The 18,130-nt window shown below is 48.6% G+C and overlaps 1 protein-coding gene across 1 annotated transcript; it reads right to left on the bottom strand.

Annotated features, from left to right (window-relative positions):
- Window positions 1-942: 942 nt before the first annotated feature.
- LOC121061034 lies at window positions 943-17,417 on the bottom strand. The gene is made up of 18 exons (XM_040539323.1): window positions 16,971-17,417; window positions 16,117-16,328; window positions 15,877-15,937; window positions 15,501-15,596; window positions 15,050-15,214; window positions 14,648-14,773; window positions 13,747-13,967; window positions 13,589-13,617; window positions 13,030-13,451; window positions 6,807-7,355; window positions 5,774-5,988; window positions 5,409-5,469; window positions 4,655-4,750; window positions 3,896-4,060; window positions 3,685-3,810; window positions 3,076-3,296; window positions 2,722-2,750; window positions 943-2,203 (listed from the first exon to the last, which is right to left on the bottom strand). Exons 1-18 carry the CDS (start codon window positions 17,400-17,402, stop codon window positions 1,725-1,727), a joined length of 3,705 nt encoding a protein of 1,234 aa, XP_040395257.1. The 5' UTR covers window positions 17,403-17,417; the 3' UTR covers window positions 943-1,724.
- Window positions 17,418-18,130: the final 713 nt, after the last annotated feature.

The following is an 18,130-nucleotide window of genomic DNA, read 5'->3' as shown; positions in this document are numbered from 1 at the left end:
TTCATGTGCTGGAGACAGGAAGAAATTCAGTGTGATAATAGTGTCTGCAAATCCCGGGGAGATGACAGGCAGGGTGTATTCGTCTGAGTGTATGCAGGCGTCTTGCATGGCGATGTCTCCATTTGCGCTAATACCCCTGCCCCGGGCTGCCTGTAGAGCCAGGAGAGAGCTAATTGATGCAGTCAGTAGAGTCTAGCGCTTGATGCATTTCATGCTAAATTAGGCGTCTGTGTTTGGTCAGATGAATCACCCAATGGAAATGTTGGTTTCTTTCCATGAAATGAGCCCCCAGCAACCAGCTCACATGAGCTCTGCGTGGGAGACTTCAGAACTGAGACAAAGTCGATCCACCCCGTTATGGCCAAGAGAGTTTAGAACTCATCCCTTTGCCTCTGAACCATATGGGGCAGCATCACCCTTTGCCAGCCCTAGTGCCATCGGAGCAGAGGTAGTTTATATCTGGAATAGATATGGATCTGGCAGAAGACAGCCCTGATTGCAGTCCCACTGAGCCCACGTAGGACAAGGTCAGCATGGGCATCTGTCCTCGTTCCTTGCGGTGACCTGGGAGGACCAAGCAAGAGGAGGTCACGGTGGGGAGTGAAGCTTCGGGCTGGCACCCTTTTCATGCAGGAGGCTGTGCAATGCTCAGAAGCATTTGGGGGGATTCTGGTGAGCTTTGAGATCAGTTGGTACTTAAGCAAAGGGCACCTTGGGCTATAAAATACCTAAGGGCGATGTCATTAAGGAGGGTAAATAGAATAAACACCACTAGACTCCTGGCATCTGAGTCCCACCACACCCCAAGCTCTCTGCAGAGAATCCAAAGATCTGTTTGGCCCTTTCTCTGCCCATGGACACATAGGCAGCAAAAGAGCACTTCTTCCCCCACTTCATACTTTCATTAAACACCAGCCATGGAAAAATTCAGGGACAAACATGTACTTTCAATGCAGTTTATTGAAGGCACAGTGGAAAGCTGGGAATTTCAAGCAGTCAATGAAGGAAGCTCAGTTTACATGAGTAAAAGATGTCAGACTCAGAGCCTTGGAACTTCCTTGGTGTTTCAGGGGTGGGGATGGGGGTGAGCTCTTCTAAAAATCAGCACGCTTTGAACTAGCCACCCCTAACATGCAGAAGCAAATGAAAGTACTACGTATTCATCTGTAAGCAAATTCCACAAAAAGCCTATGGCTGCAGTGTAAATAGCAGGTGCTTTGAAAGTTGCAATTGCCCTGTTTAAAATTTAAGCTCAGATTTGCAGCTCAGGGTTTATTTTTTGACAAGAAAAGGAACGTGCGCTTTGCAGTGCCTCCTGGGAAAGTTAAACCATCATGCTCTTTTCTGAAATGCTTTGGGAGGTGCTGTAAGAAGAAGAGGTGTCTTGTAAGGAAGAACATCACTAATGAATCTGCTCGTTATGGGAAAGCCAGGGAGGGAAGGCAGTGGAACAAACAAAACCTAAAAGCTGCACTAACCTAGGCAGTATAAACTCAGGGAAACAACACCATGTTGAACACCTGCTGGAGAAGCTTGCTAGATGTGACTTTAGGGTTGGGGACTTTGAAAACGTTACCTGATGGGGTATATGTCTGATGCTAATGAGTTTGGGAATGGACTTGGTGACAATGGTGCTATTTGTGGGCAGAGAAACAATTCTGCATCATCTCAGTGATAGGAACTGTGCTCTGATGGTCCTGGCTGCGCCACCCCTGTGGATGTCCCTATGGAACAACACAGGGGTCTCTGACAACCCCGAAATTCCCCACCACACCATTGTTGCACCCCACAACTTCGGGGCCATTTGCAACAACGACCGGGGAGCCCCCCAGCTGCCTGATGACGCAGCCTTGGTTTCCAAAGCTGACCACGCCACCAGCTTGGCAAGCCCCGATCCTGGCATTCAAGGCCGGGCTTCCCGTGCTGATGACAGTGCGGGCTGGGTACCCGCCGCTCCGGGAGCTGAATCCCCCGTTTTTGCAGCTGACGCCCCCGGCTTGGCAGTACACCTCTGGGACGCACTGCTTCGCCACCGAGCTCATGACTCTCTTGGGATGGATCCCGGCGCTCCGGGAGCTGAACCCTCCATTCTGGGAGCTGTGGCGTCCGGACCGCCTCCCCAGGGAGCCGTAGCCACACGCGGCTGCGTTCGCAGCCAGCATCCCGCAGTCTTCAGGGATATTGTAGCCGCTGCTGACCACAGCTGCAAGACAGCCCGTGGGATTAATTATTTGGAGCTGGAAGACGCTCACAGGCAAGTCACTTCGTGAGGGACAGAACCGACCAAACCTGATTGCTGCTGCACTGATCCGACCAGCCTGAGCCCCTGCTCCTTCCTCCTCCTCCCCCAGGTCCCCGCACAACCCTCGCAGATCCTCCTGCCTCCCACGCTTCTTTCCAGGCTGGAGGCTTGTTCTCACCCAGACCCAACACATGCCAGCCCGTTGCCTGCTGGGCTGGCCAGGACAGCTTGCTGTCACCTCCAAGAGTAGAAAAGGGGCATGAATTTGACCTTCCCCCCCCTCCGTCCAAATGATGATTTTCTGGAAATTCAGAGGCATTTGAGGTTTCTGGGACAAAAGCTTTTCCCTGACAGCCTGGGCTGGACTGGAAAAGGGAGACAAAGGAGGAGGGAGCCAGGACAGACAGACATTGCTGTTCCATAAAGCGCCCTTCCTACCGTGAGAAACCCTCAAGGCTGTAAATCTTCAGGTTACTTACACACGCTCACTGGGTTCCCCACACATATCCTGTTAGGGGAAAGAAGAGAAATGCATGTTATCCCATTAACCAGTTGCATGCACATCTAGAAACTTGACATTACTCATAACTTCCAACCACACATCCAGCCCACTTGTCTCCTAATCCCTTGTTGCAACACGTCTGACTATCCCTAGGACAGGAACTGTTTTTGCTGGCACAAGGGTGGCCTGTATGGCCTCCAGCCATCTCTCCAGCCCCCAGTTTCTGTGAGCTGGGAGGATTCTGGAGCTGCTAACTTCACTTAGAAGCTGGAATCATCTGGCCTGTAGCTCCAATATCCAGGAGGAAAAGGACAAACCCTCGGCCACCCACCTGCTCTCTTCACCCTCCAGTAAAGTCTTATAGGTTGCAATCTCAATGTCCAGGGCCAGCTTGACGTTCAGCAGCTCCTGGTAATCCCGCAGCATGCAAGCCAGCTCATCCTTGGCCTTCTGGAGGGCGTTCTGCAGCTCAACGTGCTTCTCCCGTGCATCTTTCAGGGCACAGTCCCCGCGCTGCTCAACATCACAGATGGAAGTTTGCAGGCAGGAGACCTGTCAGAGGAGAGGATGACAGTGCAGGTGTGTTTGGGGCTGTGCTTCCTAATCCTTGGGTAATCTGCATTTGGATTAATCAGCTCTTCCAATTGCAAACAGGGAAAGACGCCAGCTTCCCTGGGGGGGGGGGTTCTTCTCTTAGTCTATTTTTATACTACATTGTACAATGCATGACTAAAACAACTCCCTCTTTAAAAAGACTGCTTGGCTCCCAAATTTCTCACTGTTTCATTTCAGTGCTGGTCACCACTGAAGGCTGGATTTGGGACTTAGCCTAGAGCAGGTCTTAAGACTACTGAAGGCCAATGCATCATCTTCCCCCGTGTCTCATCTGTCCTCCAAGGCTTTGCCCTTCCTGCCAACGGCACCTCCGGGCCTCACCTACCTGCTTCTTCACATTCTCCAGCTCACACTGCAACTTCTGTATCATCCGGGTTAGTTCCGAAATCTCACACTTGTTGCTCTGCAGATCATCGCAATACTTGCCCCTTTTATCCTGAAGCTCCTGAAACTGGAAACCAAAACCAGGACAGTTGCCATTTCTGACCTGCAGCCCCCTGAGTTGCTGTCAGACACCCAGGTTGCTTCGTGCTCACCCTGGTTTGGTAGAAGGCATCCACTTCTTCTTTACTCTTCTGGGCTATTTCTTGGTACCAGCACTCCACGTTCTTAATGATACTTTCCATGTCCAGGTCTCGGTTGTTGTCCATTTTCACAATGACCGAGGTGTCGCATAACTGGCGATCTACCTGAGCTCGTTCCTACACGGTGGGGAATGGCAGCTGTTAGCAATGTTAGCTGTTGGCAGTACTCAGACTTTGGAGTGAGGGAGGGCTGGAACAAAGAGCCACACTGCCCAGCTACGGGCACGAGTCAAGAAATGTCCCTCCAGTTGGCTCAGCAGAAAATCCTCCCTGCTGGATGAGCACGTCAGCTGCTGACCTACGTGCTGACCTGCAGTAATTCTGTCCACATCAAGGGCAAGGAATGCAGGTGACTTAACCCCTGGTATCCTGTCATCTTTGGCTGCTTTAGTGATGTTAATGACAGGATTAAGCTGGGAGTTTCTTGAGCTCTAATCAGCCAGCTGCAATCCGGAGTAACGAGACAGACGCATCTCTTTTCTCAGAGGTAGAGTTAGGACAGCCAATTCATACCTGGAGCTGCATTAAGAGAGGGGAACCACCCTACCTCCAACATAATCATGCTAATATTACATCGACCTTGTAGTTCCGTGTTTCAAGTATTCAGGGCTTGGGACGAGAGCAGTCCAAGAGGGACTGGAAGCTGTAGAAGTCAGGGGTACCCAAAGGGTGAGACAGCACCATCTCTGGGGACAGACCAGAGGAACTCACCTCCTCAAACACACATTTCAGCAACTCCAATTGCCTTCTTAGCAGATCCACCTTCACCTCCAGCTCTTCCTTGTTCAAGAAGATACAGTCTGCGTCCTGAAAGAGATGAGATGTGCTCCAGCCCGATCTCGCTGAAACATTGGGGAAGCTCAGAGAAGACAGAGGCAGCGCCAATAAAACAGATGCATGTTTCAACAAGATCTCAAGAGCAGAAAGGTGTGAGAGGATGAGTCAAGATGCCCCAGTGTCTCCCTCAAGGAAAACAAAGCCATTCCAACATGACTTACAGGGATTAGTTTATTTATTACTTAGGTCTTAGCTACAAACTCAGAATTGACTAATGAGTACATAAACATAATTTTTAATATTGTTCAAATGATTTCTCCTTTTCTGATGTCCAAGTATAAAGGATGTGAAGAGACTGTCAGGAAATAACCAGCCTCCTCAACATCAAGTGTGCCAGTGCGGCCTCTCCCACTCTGACCCCTTCCATGAATACACCCTCCCGTGACAACTTAAGAATATGTTTGGGCTAAGAAAACTATTGCAGTAGTGCTGATGACGTGGACTTTGAGGGTATATTATTCTTGCTTTCTACTCCCATTGTCTCTGTTTCTGACTGTGCTTCTTTACAGGCCTCCCTCTTCCTGCTCACTCCTGCCAGGCGTTTGCTAGCAGTGCACTATTTCAGCCAAGCTTTACACCAAATAAGCCTGTTAGAGGTATAACGTTCCATTTATTTTGAGCTTCTCACCTTTTTGAGTGCTACGAACTCGTTCTCTACAGTTGTACGCCTGTTGATTTCCTCTTCATATCTGTTGGAAAAGGAGAAGGAAAAGGCTGAGGCAAGCAACACTCAAACACAGACAGCAGCCATCACGAGCAATAACAGCCTTCACTTGCCCAGAGACTGCCATCAGGCACTGTAAGAGCAGTGTCTGGAAACCGAACATTAGACCAACCAGAGATCGGAAGCCTTGTCATGACATTACCAATGCAAAGAGCCTGCAAGCGAGGCAGAAGAATGCGCCATCCCTGAAGGGGCTGCGCTGCTGGGCTGGGAGCGGTTGCCTGCAGGAGAGCAGTGCCAGCAGCAGCAGGAGACCCGAGGGCCCTTACTTGCACTTGAACTCCTCTACCAGCTGGCTCGTGGCACACTCTTCACTGCCCAGCTTTTGCTTTTCGCACAGCAAGCAGTCCAGGCGCTTCCGCAGGTCACAGATGTAGTTCTCAAAGTACAGCTCGAGGTTCTTCCCTTTCTTCGGTAGCACGTACTGCTGCAGGAGGCCCCATTTGGTCTCCAGCACCTTGTTCTGCTGCTCCAGGAAGCGGACCTGAGGGCCAAAAAGTAGCAGTTCTTCAAAGAAAGAAGGGAAGGCAATAACCGACACCTGATTTAGCTGTCTGCTCCCACTTTGAAACCAGAGCTGGTCCTGCAGGCATACGAATAGGACTTCAGGAAAGCGTGGGGCAATGCGCCATAATATTCATGAAATTATCATGAAATCCAGCCCCTATTTAGGAATCTAGAAGTCACATGTCTGAATCTCTGCTAACTCCATTTCTCACCGATGACTGCCAATGAAGCTCCTCCAGAAGCTGCCTCTGATGTGCCATAGGACGAGACAACGTCCCCAGCTGGAGGGACCTGTTTGTCCCCCCTACAGAGGGATCCTACCGTGGCAACTCAGCCTTAAACATCTAACATTTGGGTGCCTGAATCGAGATCAGCTTTCTCTACCTTCAGGAACGGTTTTGGAACAGACACTCCATGTAAAGACAAAAGGGGAAAAGAAAGTCTAACATGGGGCAGAAAGATGAGCCCATCTGAGCTCTAACTTCTGAGACAGAACAAGGCTGCAACAAGAAATCAGCCTTGGACTGAGGCCATCCAGAGAGGGGACAACTGCAGGGAAGTCCAGTGCTGCCACAGACAGGGGGCAGACCCCAGCAAATACTCAGGCTGCAGTGAGCCCTTCTCCAGCAGTGGAGATCCCGGTCTGAACAAACACAGCTCAGTGGGGTCTGGACCCTTGCATGGACCCAGCTCAGCAGCACAGGGCACAGGCAGGACTTGTGTTTTGGGGAGGGGTTGGGTTGTTTCCCCTTTTTTTCACTGAGAAACATGAGTAGGGAGCAGCCTTGCACTCACCTTGTCGATGAAGCAGGCAAACTGGGTGTTGAGGGTCTTTATCTGCTCCTTCTCCTGGCAGCGTATTTCATGCTCCAGTGGGTCGACCCCAACGCAGAGGGGCTTCAGAAGCCGCTCGTCGATGCAGATGCCTTGGATGCCGTCAGCCTTGCGATCGGGGTAGCCTCTGATGATGCTGTATCCCCTGGGGCCGCAAAGGCCGACCCTTCCTCCGACACCACCGTAGCCTACACCTCCAAAGCCGAAGTCTCCGAAACATCCAGTACCACAGACCCCGTTCACGTAGGAAATTCTCCTGCTTCCACCCAGGTTGCAGACGCTCCTGCTGCTGTAGGCGCCAGCCCCGCAGCGGGCGGGCTGGCAGGCGGAGGCGGCGAAGCTTCGGCCGCAGATCTCCGAGGCTGAGCTGAAACCTCTCCGTCCCAGCACGGACCTCACCGTGGGCGCCTGTCTGCTCATCGTGGCTCCCGTGGAGGCAGAATGTGGAGGTTCGGGGGAAGCTCTGCTGCAGGAGAGGAACGGAGATCCCGCTGCAGTGACACCTTGACGCTACCCCTTATATATATTTGGGAAGCTGGCCTTGATAGGATCAGGACATTAATTTAAAGCGCTTAAGGGTTTGGTTTGCCTAGCAGCAATGAATGCTCCTCAAAATGCAAAACAGCCCAGCAAATACTAACTACTGAGGAAATAAAAAGGAATCTAAAGTGCTCTGTTTGCAAGTTGGCTTAGAATACATTACGGTTTGAAGTGCTCCCCTAACTTACGCTAATTATAGTTTAGCAAACATTTTTGAAGAAACTCTTTGTGATTTGTTTGCAGTGTGTCGTTTGGGGTTTTGTGTCTCATGGGGTTTTGTGTATGATGGCATATTTTGCAGACTTGCAGTTTGGGGGGGTTAATTTCACAATCTCTCCTTTTTTCTCTCACCAGGCTCATTTTAGGTGCAGAAAAGTAATAACAACAAAAAAGAAAGCAGCTGTGGAAAAACGATGGAAGTTGTGCTATGATGCCTGAAACACTGATAAATTTACCGAGTTATGGGTCTGGATTCATATGCAATGACTCAGAGTGCCCCCCAAAAACCTTCCCTTGCAGCGTTTCACACCAACCTTCACTTACCATCACAAAACACCATCAAAACAGAGCAGATTCATCCAGAAACTGAGGCACCTTTCAGTTGGTCACTAGATTTATGTTCTGTGACAGCCCAGTGACGTTTTTCACTCAAGCAGTGCTGCAAATTCTTAACCCGAGGTCCATTTGACACGGTTAAAACTTTGTCCCTCGCTATATAGAAGTTCCTACCCATCTGGCCGTCACAGACCTTTTGCTTCATCTTCTGGCAGTCCCTGCAGGTAGCAAAAAAAGGATTGGCTGCATGTTTCAGGCTGGTGAGATCCACCACATTCAAGAAGCAACAGCTGAAGGTTGGGTGACTTTGCCAGGCACGTCCTTGACTCAATGGGGATGCACTCAGAGAGAGACAACAGCCCCTGGGCTGGTGTCTGGGGGAACCAGGGTGATTCACTCTCCACAGGCATTGGTCTTTCTCCATCAACAGAGGAAGCCTTAATGAGTAGATTAGACGGACACCTGAGATGGCTTTGACTCACATTGGCCAGAGAATCCCTCTCTCCTAATCACCAGCCCAGGGAGGTGAGACACTGAAACAACCATCTCTGGGCCTTCAACAAAATGAACCTCAGAAAGTCAGAGCAATCGGGCTTTTCCAGCTCTTTGGGCATAAAGCCCTTGGGAGACAAGACATTACCATGCATGCAACTGAAAGCCCTCAGCCCTTCCTCACTGAAGGGGATCTGTGCTCCAAGAAGCCTGCTGCTGCCTATAGACGTGACGGTATCTGGAGGCAGCCAGTAGCCATGTTCCCTCACCCTCTTTAACCCGTCTTTGAAGGCATTTTCATTGCAAATCACAAAACCAACGCTAAACCTCCTTAAAATGTTAAGCCTTCTAACATCAAGCCCTCTGAAAAGGATACACGCATCGAAACTCAGAAAGCCATAGGACGTGACTACAATGCTGAGATTCACGAGGCTATTAATTGAATGCGTAATTGCAACTTACATGAGTTTGAGGGTCTGGTGGTATAAATTAGTTGCGTAAACTGATGCTCTTGCCTTATACAACTGGAATAATTCAACATATTTATAGCATGACTTTCAGATTACACCTTTGTCTGTAATATTTTAGGCTCACAGTTCATGCTGGGTTGCCAGCACAATTGGCAATATCAGTTAAAACATACCACTGGCAAATACGAGAGACTTCAAGCTAAAGCTTGCAACTTCCATGATCCTTTAAATTCTAAACAAAGGTTGATCGGAACTGAAATGCACATCTGAATCCAAAGAACAGTACAAAAGGCAATTGTTTCAGCTCTTTCACTCAGCTAAAGCTACCACACATTCTACATGGGAAGGCTGCATCCTGAATCAGAAGTCGGGCTGGGAGCTGCCGTGCCACCGCTCCCTTTCTGCACCCCATTATACACGTCGGCTGTGTGAGAGACACCTGGAACATATCACAGACTGCAATTAAACGTCTGCAAACCAACCGCACTGCATCAGCCCCACTTCCAAACGTCTCACCAGAGCCGCCGGCTTCATGCAAGGTAAGAGATTTTGGCCATAAGTTGTCCAGAATTGGGCAAAATTTCTGTGTTAGCCAAACTCTTGCTGTTGCTCATGAACCCTCATGAACCACGGTGAGAAGGCAGCATTGCAGGAGATTCACTTAATGTCTTCTAGGTCTTTCCAAGGAACACCGAGTGTTTCATCTATTGGCACATAAGATCTCAGGAACCAACAATTTGTTGTAAGGACATGGGAAATGGGAGAAGCAAAAACTTCATTTTTTTAAAAAAGGTAATTCATCATACTTACATCTTTTTTGAGGGAGAGGGGGGGACAGAGGAAGGAAAGAAGAAAAATATTTTGATGAGGGCTTGAATGAATCATTTTAACAACTTGCAATCTCTCCCTTTGTCAGCGTTCTTCTCCCTGTATGTGCTGCTGAAAATGGAATTCATTATGAGAACATGTGAAGTTCACTAATTTGTTTGTTGCCTCTGGAGATGAATCTCAACTAGCTCTTAAAATATATTTTATGCGATAGTCTCAAAGAACCATGCACCATCTCTGTAATTAGACAGCCATAGAAAACTCCTTGCATTCAGATAGGACAATGGCAATAACAGCATTTGATAGGCATCAGATTTGGTCATAATATGCATTTTTACACATGCACAGCTTCATGGACTATATAGACTCCTGTCCACTACATTCACAAGGTGTTAAAGAATTGACTTGGTTAGTGCATCCTCATTCTCTTGTATCCTAAAGCCAAGGTCATCCATGAGAATTCTGTGTGGTAATGTATTTTTTCCTCTCATTAGCCTCTGTCTGCTCTATGTTAGAAGCCAAGGCTGGGATTTTCAAAGGATGTTCCTCATAAAATTCATCAAACACTGGGCCTGGATTTGCCTCCCTCCCAGCTTCAGCCATCAAACTGGCCGTGTATTCTAATTTCATCTTTGAGACTCCCTCTATGGCTAATGTAAGGAGATAGGCATCTCCAGACAGTGATTCATCACATCCTAAAATAGGCAGCTAGGATAGGTGGGAGGAAGCAGCCTCTGGAGGCACTTGCCTCGCTCTTTATTGACTACCAGAGGCAGTCTAGACAACCAGACAACCAGACCAGGCGCCCAACTTCTGGATGGTTAAAGTTAGGTAAAATTAGTCCCACCCTTTGGGCGCGGAATTTCTTCAGCACCTTTGAAGTCTTAATGAGAGTACACAACATCACACGCTCTCTAGATCTGCTCGGTTCCTGCTGTACGCGTATGTCGTATCTCCGCGTGGTGATTAGCACCTGTAAATCTGAGGCTCGCAACAAAGCAAAGGATTGGTTTGATCTTTTTCCACACTGATGTCTTCCTCCCACAGAACTGCACAGCGGAAATAAGTGTGGGATGTATGGGAACCCAGGCCCTTGAATGGGACGGAATCACACTGCCTGTTAAAGCAATAAGATCAGAAAAGGAAAGGAAAACATTGTGGCTACTACTAGGCTATGGCAGCCTCCCTGTAAAGCTGGAGGAACTCTTCTCCCTTACCATTGAAGCTGTTTGCTTGGGCGGAAGGGATTCCGTGAGCCCTGCAGAGGAAGGAATTGCCCACAGAAGCTGGGCCAGGTCCTCCTGGGAAGTGTGTTCACGGGGCAGGAGATACCTCTGCCTTTTGTTATGCTAAGGCACCAGTGCCCAAGCCCTTGTTCGACTTGATTCATGTAGCTTTGTGATGTGCTGCTGAATTCCTGATGAAGTGCCCGGCTGATTCATGAAGCACTGATGTTCAGAGAGGCTGGTCACAGCTTTAAAGAAAAGCACTTCCTAAATTAACTTATCAGATCAGCCAGCATCTTGAAATGGTGAGGGGGGAGGCTGGAGGTGAGAAAGCAACACTAATTCTGTGTCATCTCCCTGACTTATTCTTCTCTTGTGGCAGAATCATCTATTTTCAGTGGAAACACCATAACCTTTTTGAGATACTTAAACCCCTCTTATGAATATTTACAGCTGCTCAATTTTCTTTTGTTGTCAAATCTTTCCTGTGGTTTTCTTCATTAAAGATTGTGACTGATTTCTTTTGTGCTCCTGATTGTTCTCTTTGTATATGATTGGGAAAGGGCATCTTATCACACGGGAATTACGGAGGGAGAGAAAGCTCTTCCGGTTCTGAATCACGATAATCGCTTCCGATAGGAAAGAACTTCCCTCTGGATTCCCCCTTTTGTAAAACACGTATCTGCCTGGCTGGCACCCACATGGTTCGTTTCTTTGCTCTGCTAGTTAGCTTTCATCAGTTCAATCGCAAAACAGTTTAGTCCTTTGTGGTTGGTTTATGGCACTAATTTGATGGCTTCTTTTTTTAATCTGCTCAAGCGAACAATAAAATATCTCCCTCTGATCAGTTCTGAAATCCTAAACTGGTAGTCATAGGATTTTCAAAATGATGCTGAAAAAAAGCAACCAAGCATATTCCTGAGTTCTTTCCTATAATGACCGTATTGCAGAAGCTTTTGAACAGCTATAAAAAGTGTTTTATCATCACACCTCTGTAGTAGACACGCTATAAAAATGCAAAGCAACTGAGATGAGTTCTCTGTGAATCTTGTAACACCCATTGAATAGTATTGGGCAGGAGCCAAATTTGCTGCAAATTGGCATAAATAAGCTGACTTTAAAAGGTTTCCATATATTACACCAAGCAAATTTGGTGCTGCACAACACTCTCTGTGCAGCCCTGCTACCTCGGCTTAGCTGTTAAGGCTTCTCATCAACAGATATGCCTGAACTGGGCTTTTCTGTAGTCTTCAGAAATGCTAAAACCCAAGCAGCAACACATTCATCTCCATGCACTTTATTGGAAAAAAAGAGCAAAAAGTGCAGAGCTCTGTAGTCACCAAGACACAAGTGAGGCTGCTGTAATTCATGCAGATGTCAAAGCGCAGACCGCCTGTCAGGACGCTAAGGAAGGAAGCTAATAGAAGCACAAGCAATGCAATTACTCTTTGCTGACTACAGAAGGTGAAATGTATCCTTTTTTTTTAATTCAGATTTCCTTTATGACTTGCCTGCCTGCATATGGATGACCCAGCAGCTCCAAGACAGCGAACAAATTGCCCCTGGAGTCCTGCCTCTCCTCTCCATGACCCCGTGCCACCAGCACAACTCCGCCAACTCGCCTAAAATTACGTCGGGCAGACTTTGATGAAAAGGAGAGTCCTACGGGCTCATTTCCAGGAAAACTTCCAGAGGCACGTTAGGGAAAGGGTTTGGAATTAAATATCTCAACTTGTTTCATAGAAAGCAAAGGCTTAATCAGGAAAAAAAGGGAAGATAAGGCTGGTGGGAAGTGGGAATTGAGTGATAACATGACAAGTGCCCCAACCCAACCTCCAGACCTTTAAAGAAGCAGCATAAAGCAAGAAGAATATGTGTTAAGCATCTCTTTTTTGATGCGATCCTGGTGGAGTTCCTCTGATGCGGTTTCCTGATGTTCTTCTACCCAGGATGCCTCTTCCCCTCGTGTAGGGTGGGGTGGGGGACATTTTGCTGCTGCGGGTGGAGCATGGCTGCGTTTTTCTGCTTTAGCTCTTGCCTCCTGTTTATCCTGCCTGGCAGAGTGGGTGCTCAGATGCAGGTATTCCCGGGGCACAGAGGCCCAGCTGGGATCCCCTTCCCTGGCCAGTGCACCACTCGTGAGCAAGTTGGGTTTCCCAAGCTCTGCACAGCTCCACAGCTCTCCCCACACTGTCTGCCAGCCCCTTTGCAGAGCCCACCAGCACCCATGGGGGCTGAGCTCTGGCACGAATGGCCCCCACATCCAGAGCTACTCCTGGGGAAGCAGCCACAGCTGGGAGCACCAGGGACCCAGCACCTCCCTGCTGAGCTGGCGGCGCTTCTCGAGGTGAACCCCCCATGGCAGGCTGCAGCATCTCCCAGCTGGGATGCCCTCCTGGCACCACAGAAGGACCCGCGTCTTCTGCACTGCAGACCAGGTCCACAGCCCAGGCTGGCTTTGCAGCCAGAGGAGCTGTTGCAAGGTGTGGTGATCACTGTTGTGGGAAAACACAGGCTGAATCACTCGGGGAGCAATTCCCATGGGGATAGTGCAGCCTCCCTGCTCCCCCTGCAAACCACCACTGGCTTTTTTAATGTCATAAGGAAAACAGAAAACTTCAAGCTTACTTACACACTCTCACGGGGCTCCAAATGCATATTCTGAAGGGGAAGAAAGTCATAAGGTTATCCATCATATAACTAGCATTTCTAGCATTTTCCAGTCTCCGTGTCTCTGCTGAAGTGTCCCGAGACTGAGCACTACACGCATACTGTTGCAGAGGTACCCACCTGCTCTCTTCACCCTCCAGTAAAGTCTTATAGGTTGCAATCTCAATGTCCAGGGCCAGCTTGACGTTCAGCAGCTCCTGGTAACCCCGCAGCATGGAAGCCAGCTCGTTCTTGGCCTTCTGGAGGGCGTTCTGCAGCTCCGTGTGTTTCTTCTGCGCATCCTTCAGGGCACAGTCCCCGCGCTGCTCAGTATCCCTAACTGATGTTTGCAGAGAGAACACCTGTATTGGAGGCACAGAATTCCTCACTTTCCCTGCCCAATCTTTTTCCATATTTTCCTTTAAAAGAGAAATTCTGTCTTCTTTTGAAAGGAAGTATCAATGTTGCTTTTAGGAAAGGCAAATATTTCCAAAATCAAATCTCAGTTCTGAAACACTACAGAGTATATCTCTGTACTGTGAGGCTGTGTTAAGCCTTGTTTTGAGGATACTACTACTTCTAATAGTTCTAATTGGAACTGATAATTAAGGTTTTCCATTACTCCCCGTTATAAAATATATAATGAATCAGATGGTCTGAAAATTATACCAGTTCCTATGGGTGGTGAATTACTGGTGACTCATAATTCTACCCTACTTACTGGATGCTTTGAACCTGTGTCAGAAGCATTGTCTCCTGCCAGAATTCTTGCTGGAGCAATTGTCTGTGTGCCGTAGTAAATCCAATGATCTAATATGGCACAATTTTTTTTTCAATAATCAAAATGATCCAGCAGAAAACAGGGCAGCACAGCAGATAACCCTTTTTCCCTGCTCCACAGGGGTAAGATCTTCTCTAGAGCAGTGGCACCAGTGTGAGGCACTGCTCTTTGGTAAAGACAAAATAAATGCAAGAGATGTAGAATACCAGACTTGGGATCTCCCATCTAGGAGATTCAGTGAGTAAATATGGCCCATGATACCTGCTTCTTCACGTTTTCAAGGTCACACTGCCATCTCTGGATCACAAAACTCAGCTCTTCAATCTGTTGCTGGTGGGACTTGAGTTGATTGCAATGACTCCTCTTTGCCTCCTCAAGCTCTTGGTACTGACAGGAAGAAAAGACAGAGCTGGCAATCAATACTGGTAGCGTAGGCAACATAGGAGCCTTGCCTCTGTTTCCAAAGTAAACTAACTTTAGAGAAGTCCTCATGCTATTTCTTTGGGGATGTTCTCCCGACTTGGAGACTCCACCAAGTTTAGCAGAACAGAAAAGTAGGTCCATAAGTTACATAGTCAAGACAGAATGAAAGAAGTCCTTGCATCTGAACTGCTGCCTTCTGGCAGCTACATGAAGGATATGTTACTGTTTGCTGCAACTTACCCTTGTTCTGTACAATGCATCCAACTCTGTCTTGCTTTTCTGAGCTGCATCCTCATACCAGCAATCAATGCTCCTGAGGATGCCTTCCATGTCCAGACCTCGGCTGTAGTCCATTTTCACAACAATGGAGTTATCACAGAGGCTTGTCTCCAGCTCAGCAATTTCCTAGAAGCCATATGAAGTGGCTGTCAGCACTGGGTTTCCTATCTCGCAGCCCAGTGGCCATACCACCACCCCTGAGAGTTTGTCTTGAGCCACAGCCCGTGAGTTGTGGCTAGAGTTGGTCATGCATGCAGCTTGAGGATTTGGGGCTTTTGGAGATCTTCCCTATTCCCACTGCCTCTCAGAGTGACCATGATGGATTGATTTAATCGGGACTAAATCAGTGTAGACAAGGAGAGGCTGGTAAGAATAGCTGCCATCAACAAGAATGGGAGAGGAGCATCCATACCTGAGCCGACACACACTTCAGGAACTCTCTCTCCTGCTTTAGGGTTTCCAGCTTTGCTTCCAGCTTTGCCTTGGTCAGATAGACACAGTCCGCATCCTAAAAGAGTTCCCAGCCATTTAGAAGTAAAAATGGTGGCTACGTGGAGACCTAAGGTAACTTCACTGAGTTTTTAGCATAGGGAATTTTGTTTAGGAGATGTAATTGTTCACCTCTGAGGGGTGCCAGAGGCTTATAGAATATTGCTGAGTTCTTATGCTCCCTGGCAATACTCTGCAGCCATAACTGTCCAATGACTTATCCTCAAAATATTATGCCAGAGCAGAGGAAACTTCTCAGATGTCTGAATCCAATGCTTCCATTCATCCCAATTCCTTACCTTCTTCAGTAACACGAACTCATTCTCAGCAGCTGTGCGTCTGCTTGCTTCCTGCTCGTATCTGTTGGGGAAGAGAAGGGACTGGTTGCTGGGTCATGCAGATGCTGGAGATCTTTCCTGGGTATTTAGGGCTCAGGGTGCCTTTGGACCTCAGCCTTTTGTTAGAGAGAAGTCTGTCGATATGTACAAAAGTAAAAGTCCATTAGAAAATCCGTCTAGCTCCCTGCCCTGTGAACTTACTTGCATTTGAACTCTTCAACAAGCTTCTCCGTGTTGTTCAGCTCAGGCTCCATCCTCTCCCTCTCATGCAGCAGCGAGTCCAGCCGCCTCTGCAGGCTGCAGATGAAGTTGTCGAAGACCTGCCTGAAGTTCTTCTGGGATGGCAGGACCTGCTTTTGGAGGAGGTCCCATTTGGTGGCCAGCAGCCTGTTCCGCTGCTCCAGACGCTGCACCTGCATTCAGAAGGCAAAGCCACCCTCGCTGGGCACCTACTTTGGTGCATCATACAGGGACCTGATGAAGGTGGGGGGGAACAAGGCAGCTTCTCTTTCAAGTTAATGCTCCAGGGGCTCATTATGGTTCAAAGGGGACAAGAGGACAAAAGGGGAGCATTGCAACCTTCATAACCCAAGAATCCGAGAGCAAACGGGGCGTGCTGCTCTCCCAGTCTCCAAGGAAGCCCCGCAGCCTTTGTGGCTGCTACAGAAACCATGGGCTATTTAAACACCTCTGCAGGCCAACTGGCTGGTAGCAGAAACCATCCTTTGGCTGTCAACAACGCAACTTTACAAGGTCTACCTGCACAGAGAGGGCAAGAGCGCAGAAGCGCAGCAAGGTACCTTGGAACAACAGCTCCCTTCAGCTATTAATAATGCATACAGCTGCAGCTTGTCAGCGCATAAACAATCAGGTTAAAATAACATTATCAGCTAGATCTGCACTTGCATCTCACGGTGCTGGAGCCATGCATGTTAAACCAGCATCAGGGCCATGTAATGGGACAGAAAAAGGAGAGGAATCAAAGACCTGAGCACAAAAAAGGGTTCCTTTATACTTAAAGCCCATCATTCCTTTAATCTTGCCTCAGCTCTCACCTTGTCAATCAAGCAGGCAAACTGGTTGTTGAGGCTCTTCAGCTGCTCTCGCTCCTGCCTTCGGATGTGCTGCATTTCAGGGTCGATCTTCACATCAAGAGGCTGCAGCAGACTCTCGTTGACGTGCACCACATGAATACCTTCATTTCTGCAGATGAAGGCTCTCCCCTGACCCCCCCTTTCACTGCAGGCGCGTACACCCCTGCGTCCCCACCCTCCACAGCCTGCCCGTGCCAGGCTGTGGCCAGCAGAAATCCACTTCCAGCCCCCCATGTCAGAGAGGCTTTGGCTGCTCCAGGCTCCGTGCCCTCTGCCCAGTGGTGCAGCAGAGGGGAAGGTGCTGCTCTGGCAGCGGCTCACACCGCTCACAGCAGAAGATGCTGAGAAATTCCTCCCATGACGACACCTCCCAGCTGACAGCTGCTGGCTCATGCTGGCAGATGTGACCAGGGACAGGATCAGGGATGTGGGGCTGCTGGAAGAGAGCAGCTCAAAAAGGGGCCCCTCTGCTCTGACACCCCTGAGAGCCTCCTTTATACACATCCCAGAAGCGGGGCTTGGTTGATGCAGATGAATAATTTGGGGTTTTCATGGGGTTTGCCTTGCCTGGCAGCAATTCGTAGGTTTAAATATGCAAAACAATGCATAACACTGAACGTTTGTGAAATCCTATGGAATTTTGCTGTTTTTGAATTGCTTTGCTTGCATTCCAAGCTTGGAGGACACTGTGTGTTGGGTTTTGTAAGGATTCTTTTTTCAGCTTGTCCTCCTTCCTTCCATTAATTACAGCTTAGCAAGAGGGACGTACCCTTACGAGTATCTCCCACTCTGTCAAAGAAACTCTGTAGAGGAATGTTCTGTTGAACAGCAAATTAAAACTGATTCTTGCATTATCTATTCTTTCCCCAGTCACTCCCTCGGGAGTCTCCGAGGCTTCTCACCCAAGAGCAAAGACAGCACGTGTCCACCAGCCACAGCCACAGGCAGCCCCGCACCTGGAAGCTGGGAAACACAGTGTGGATGGGACGCACCAATTGGTACAGAAGGGTGAAATATTTCTTTTTACAAACAGCCCTCCGGACACCATCCCTGTGCTGAGGCTGCTCACCAGCAGCCTCTCTCTTCTTCATCGACTCCAACAAAAGTCTAAGCTGACAAGC

This window comes from Cygnus olor, chromosome 29 (assembly GCF_009769625.2).
Source record: "Cygnus olor isolate bCygOlo1 chromosome 29, bCygOlo1.pri.v2, whole genome shotgun sequence".
Lineage (NCBI taxonomy): Eukaryota > Metazoa > Chordata > Aves > Anseriformes > Anatidae > Cygnus > Cygnus olor.
The sequence above is the reverse complement of the archived record's forward strand: the minus strand, read 5'-3'. Positions and strand labels throughout refer to the sequence as shown.

What these genes read in the sequence shown, in the direction of transcription:
- LOC121061034 (XM_040539323.1), bottom strand. Translation starts at nt 17,402, where the DNA reads ATGAGCCAGCAGCTGTCAGCTGGGAGGTGTCGTCATGGGAGGAATTTC. An exon ending in GCCCCGGGAATACCTGCATC is followed by an intron (nt 7,356 to 13,029) that starts TGAGCACCCACT and finishes TATAAGGGGTAG; the next exon opens with CGTCAAGGTGTCACTGCAGC. An exon ending in GGGGAACCCAGTGAGCGTGT is followed by an intron (nt 2,204 to 2,721) that starts GTAAGTAACCTG and finishes GCTGTCTTGCAG; the next exon opens with CTGTGGTCAGCAGCGGCTAC.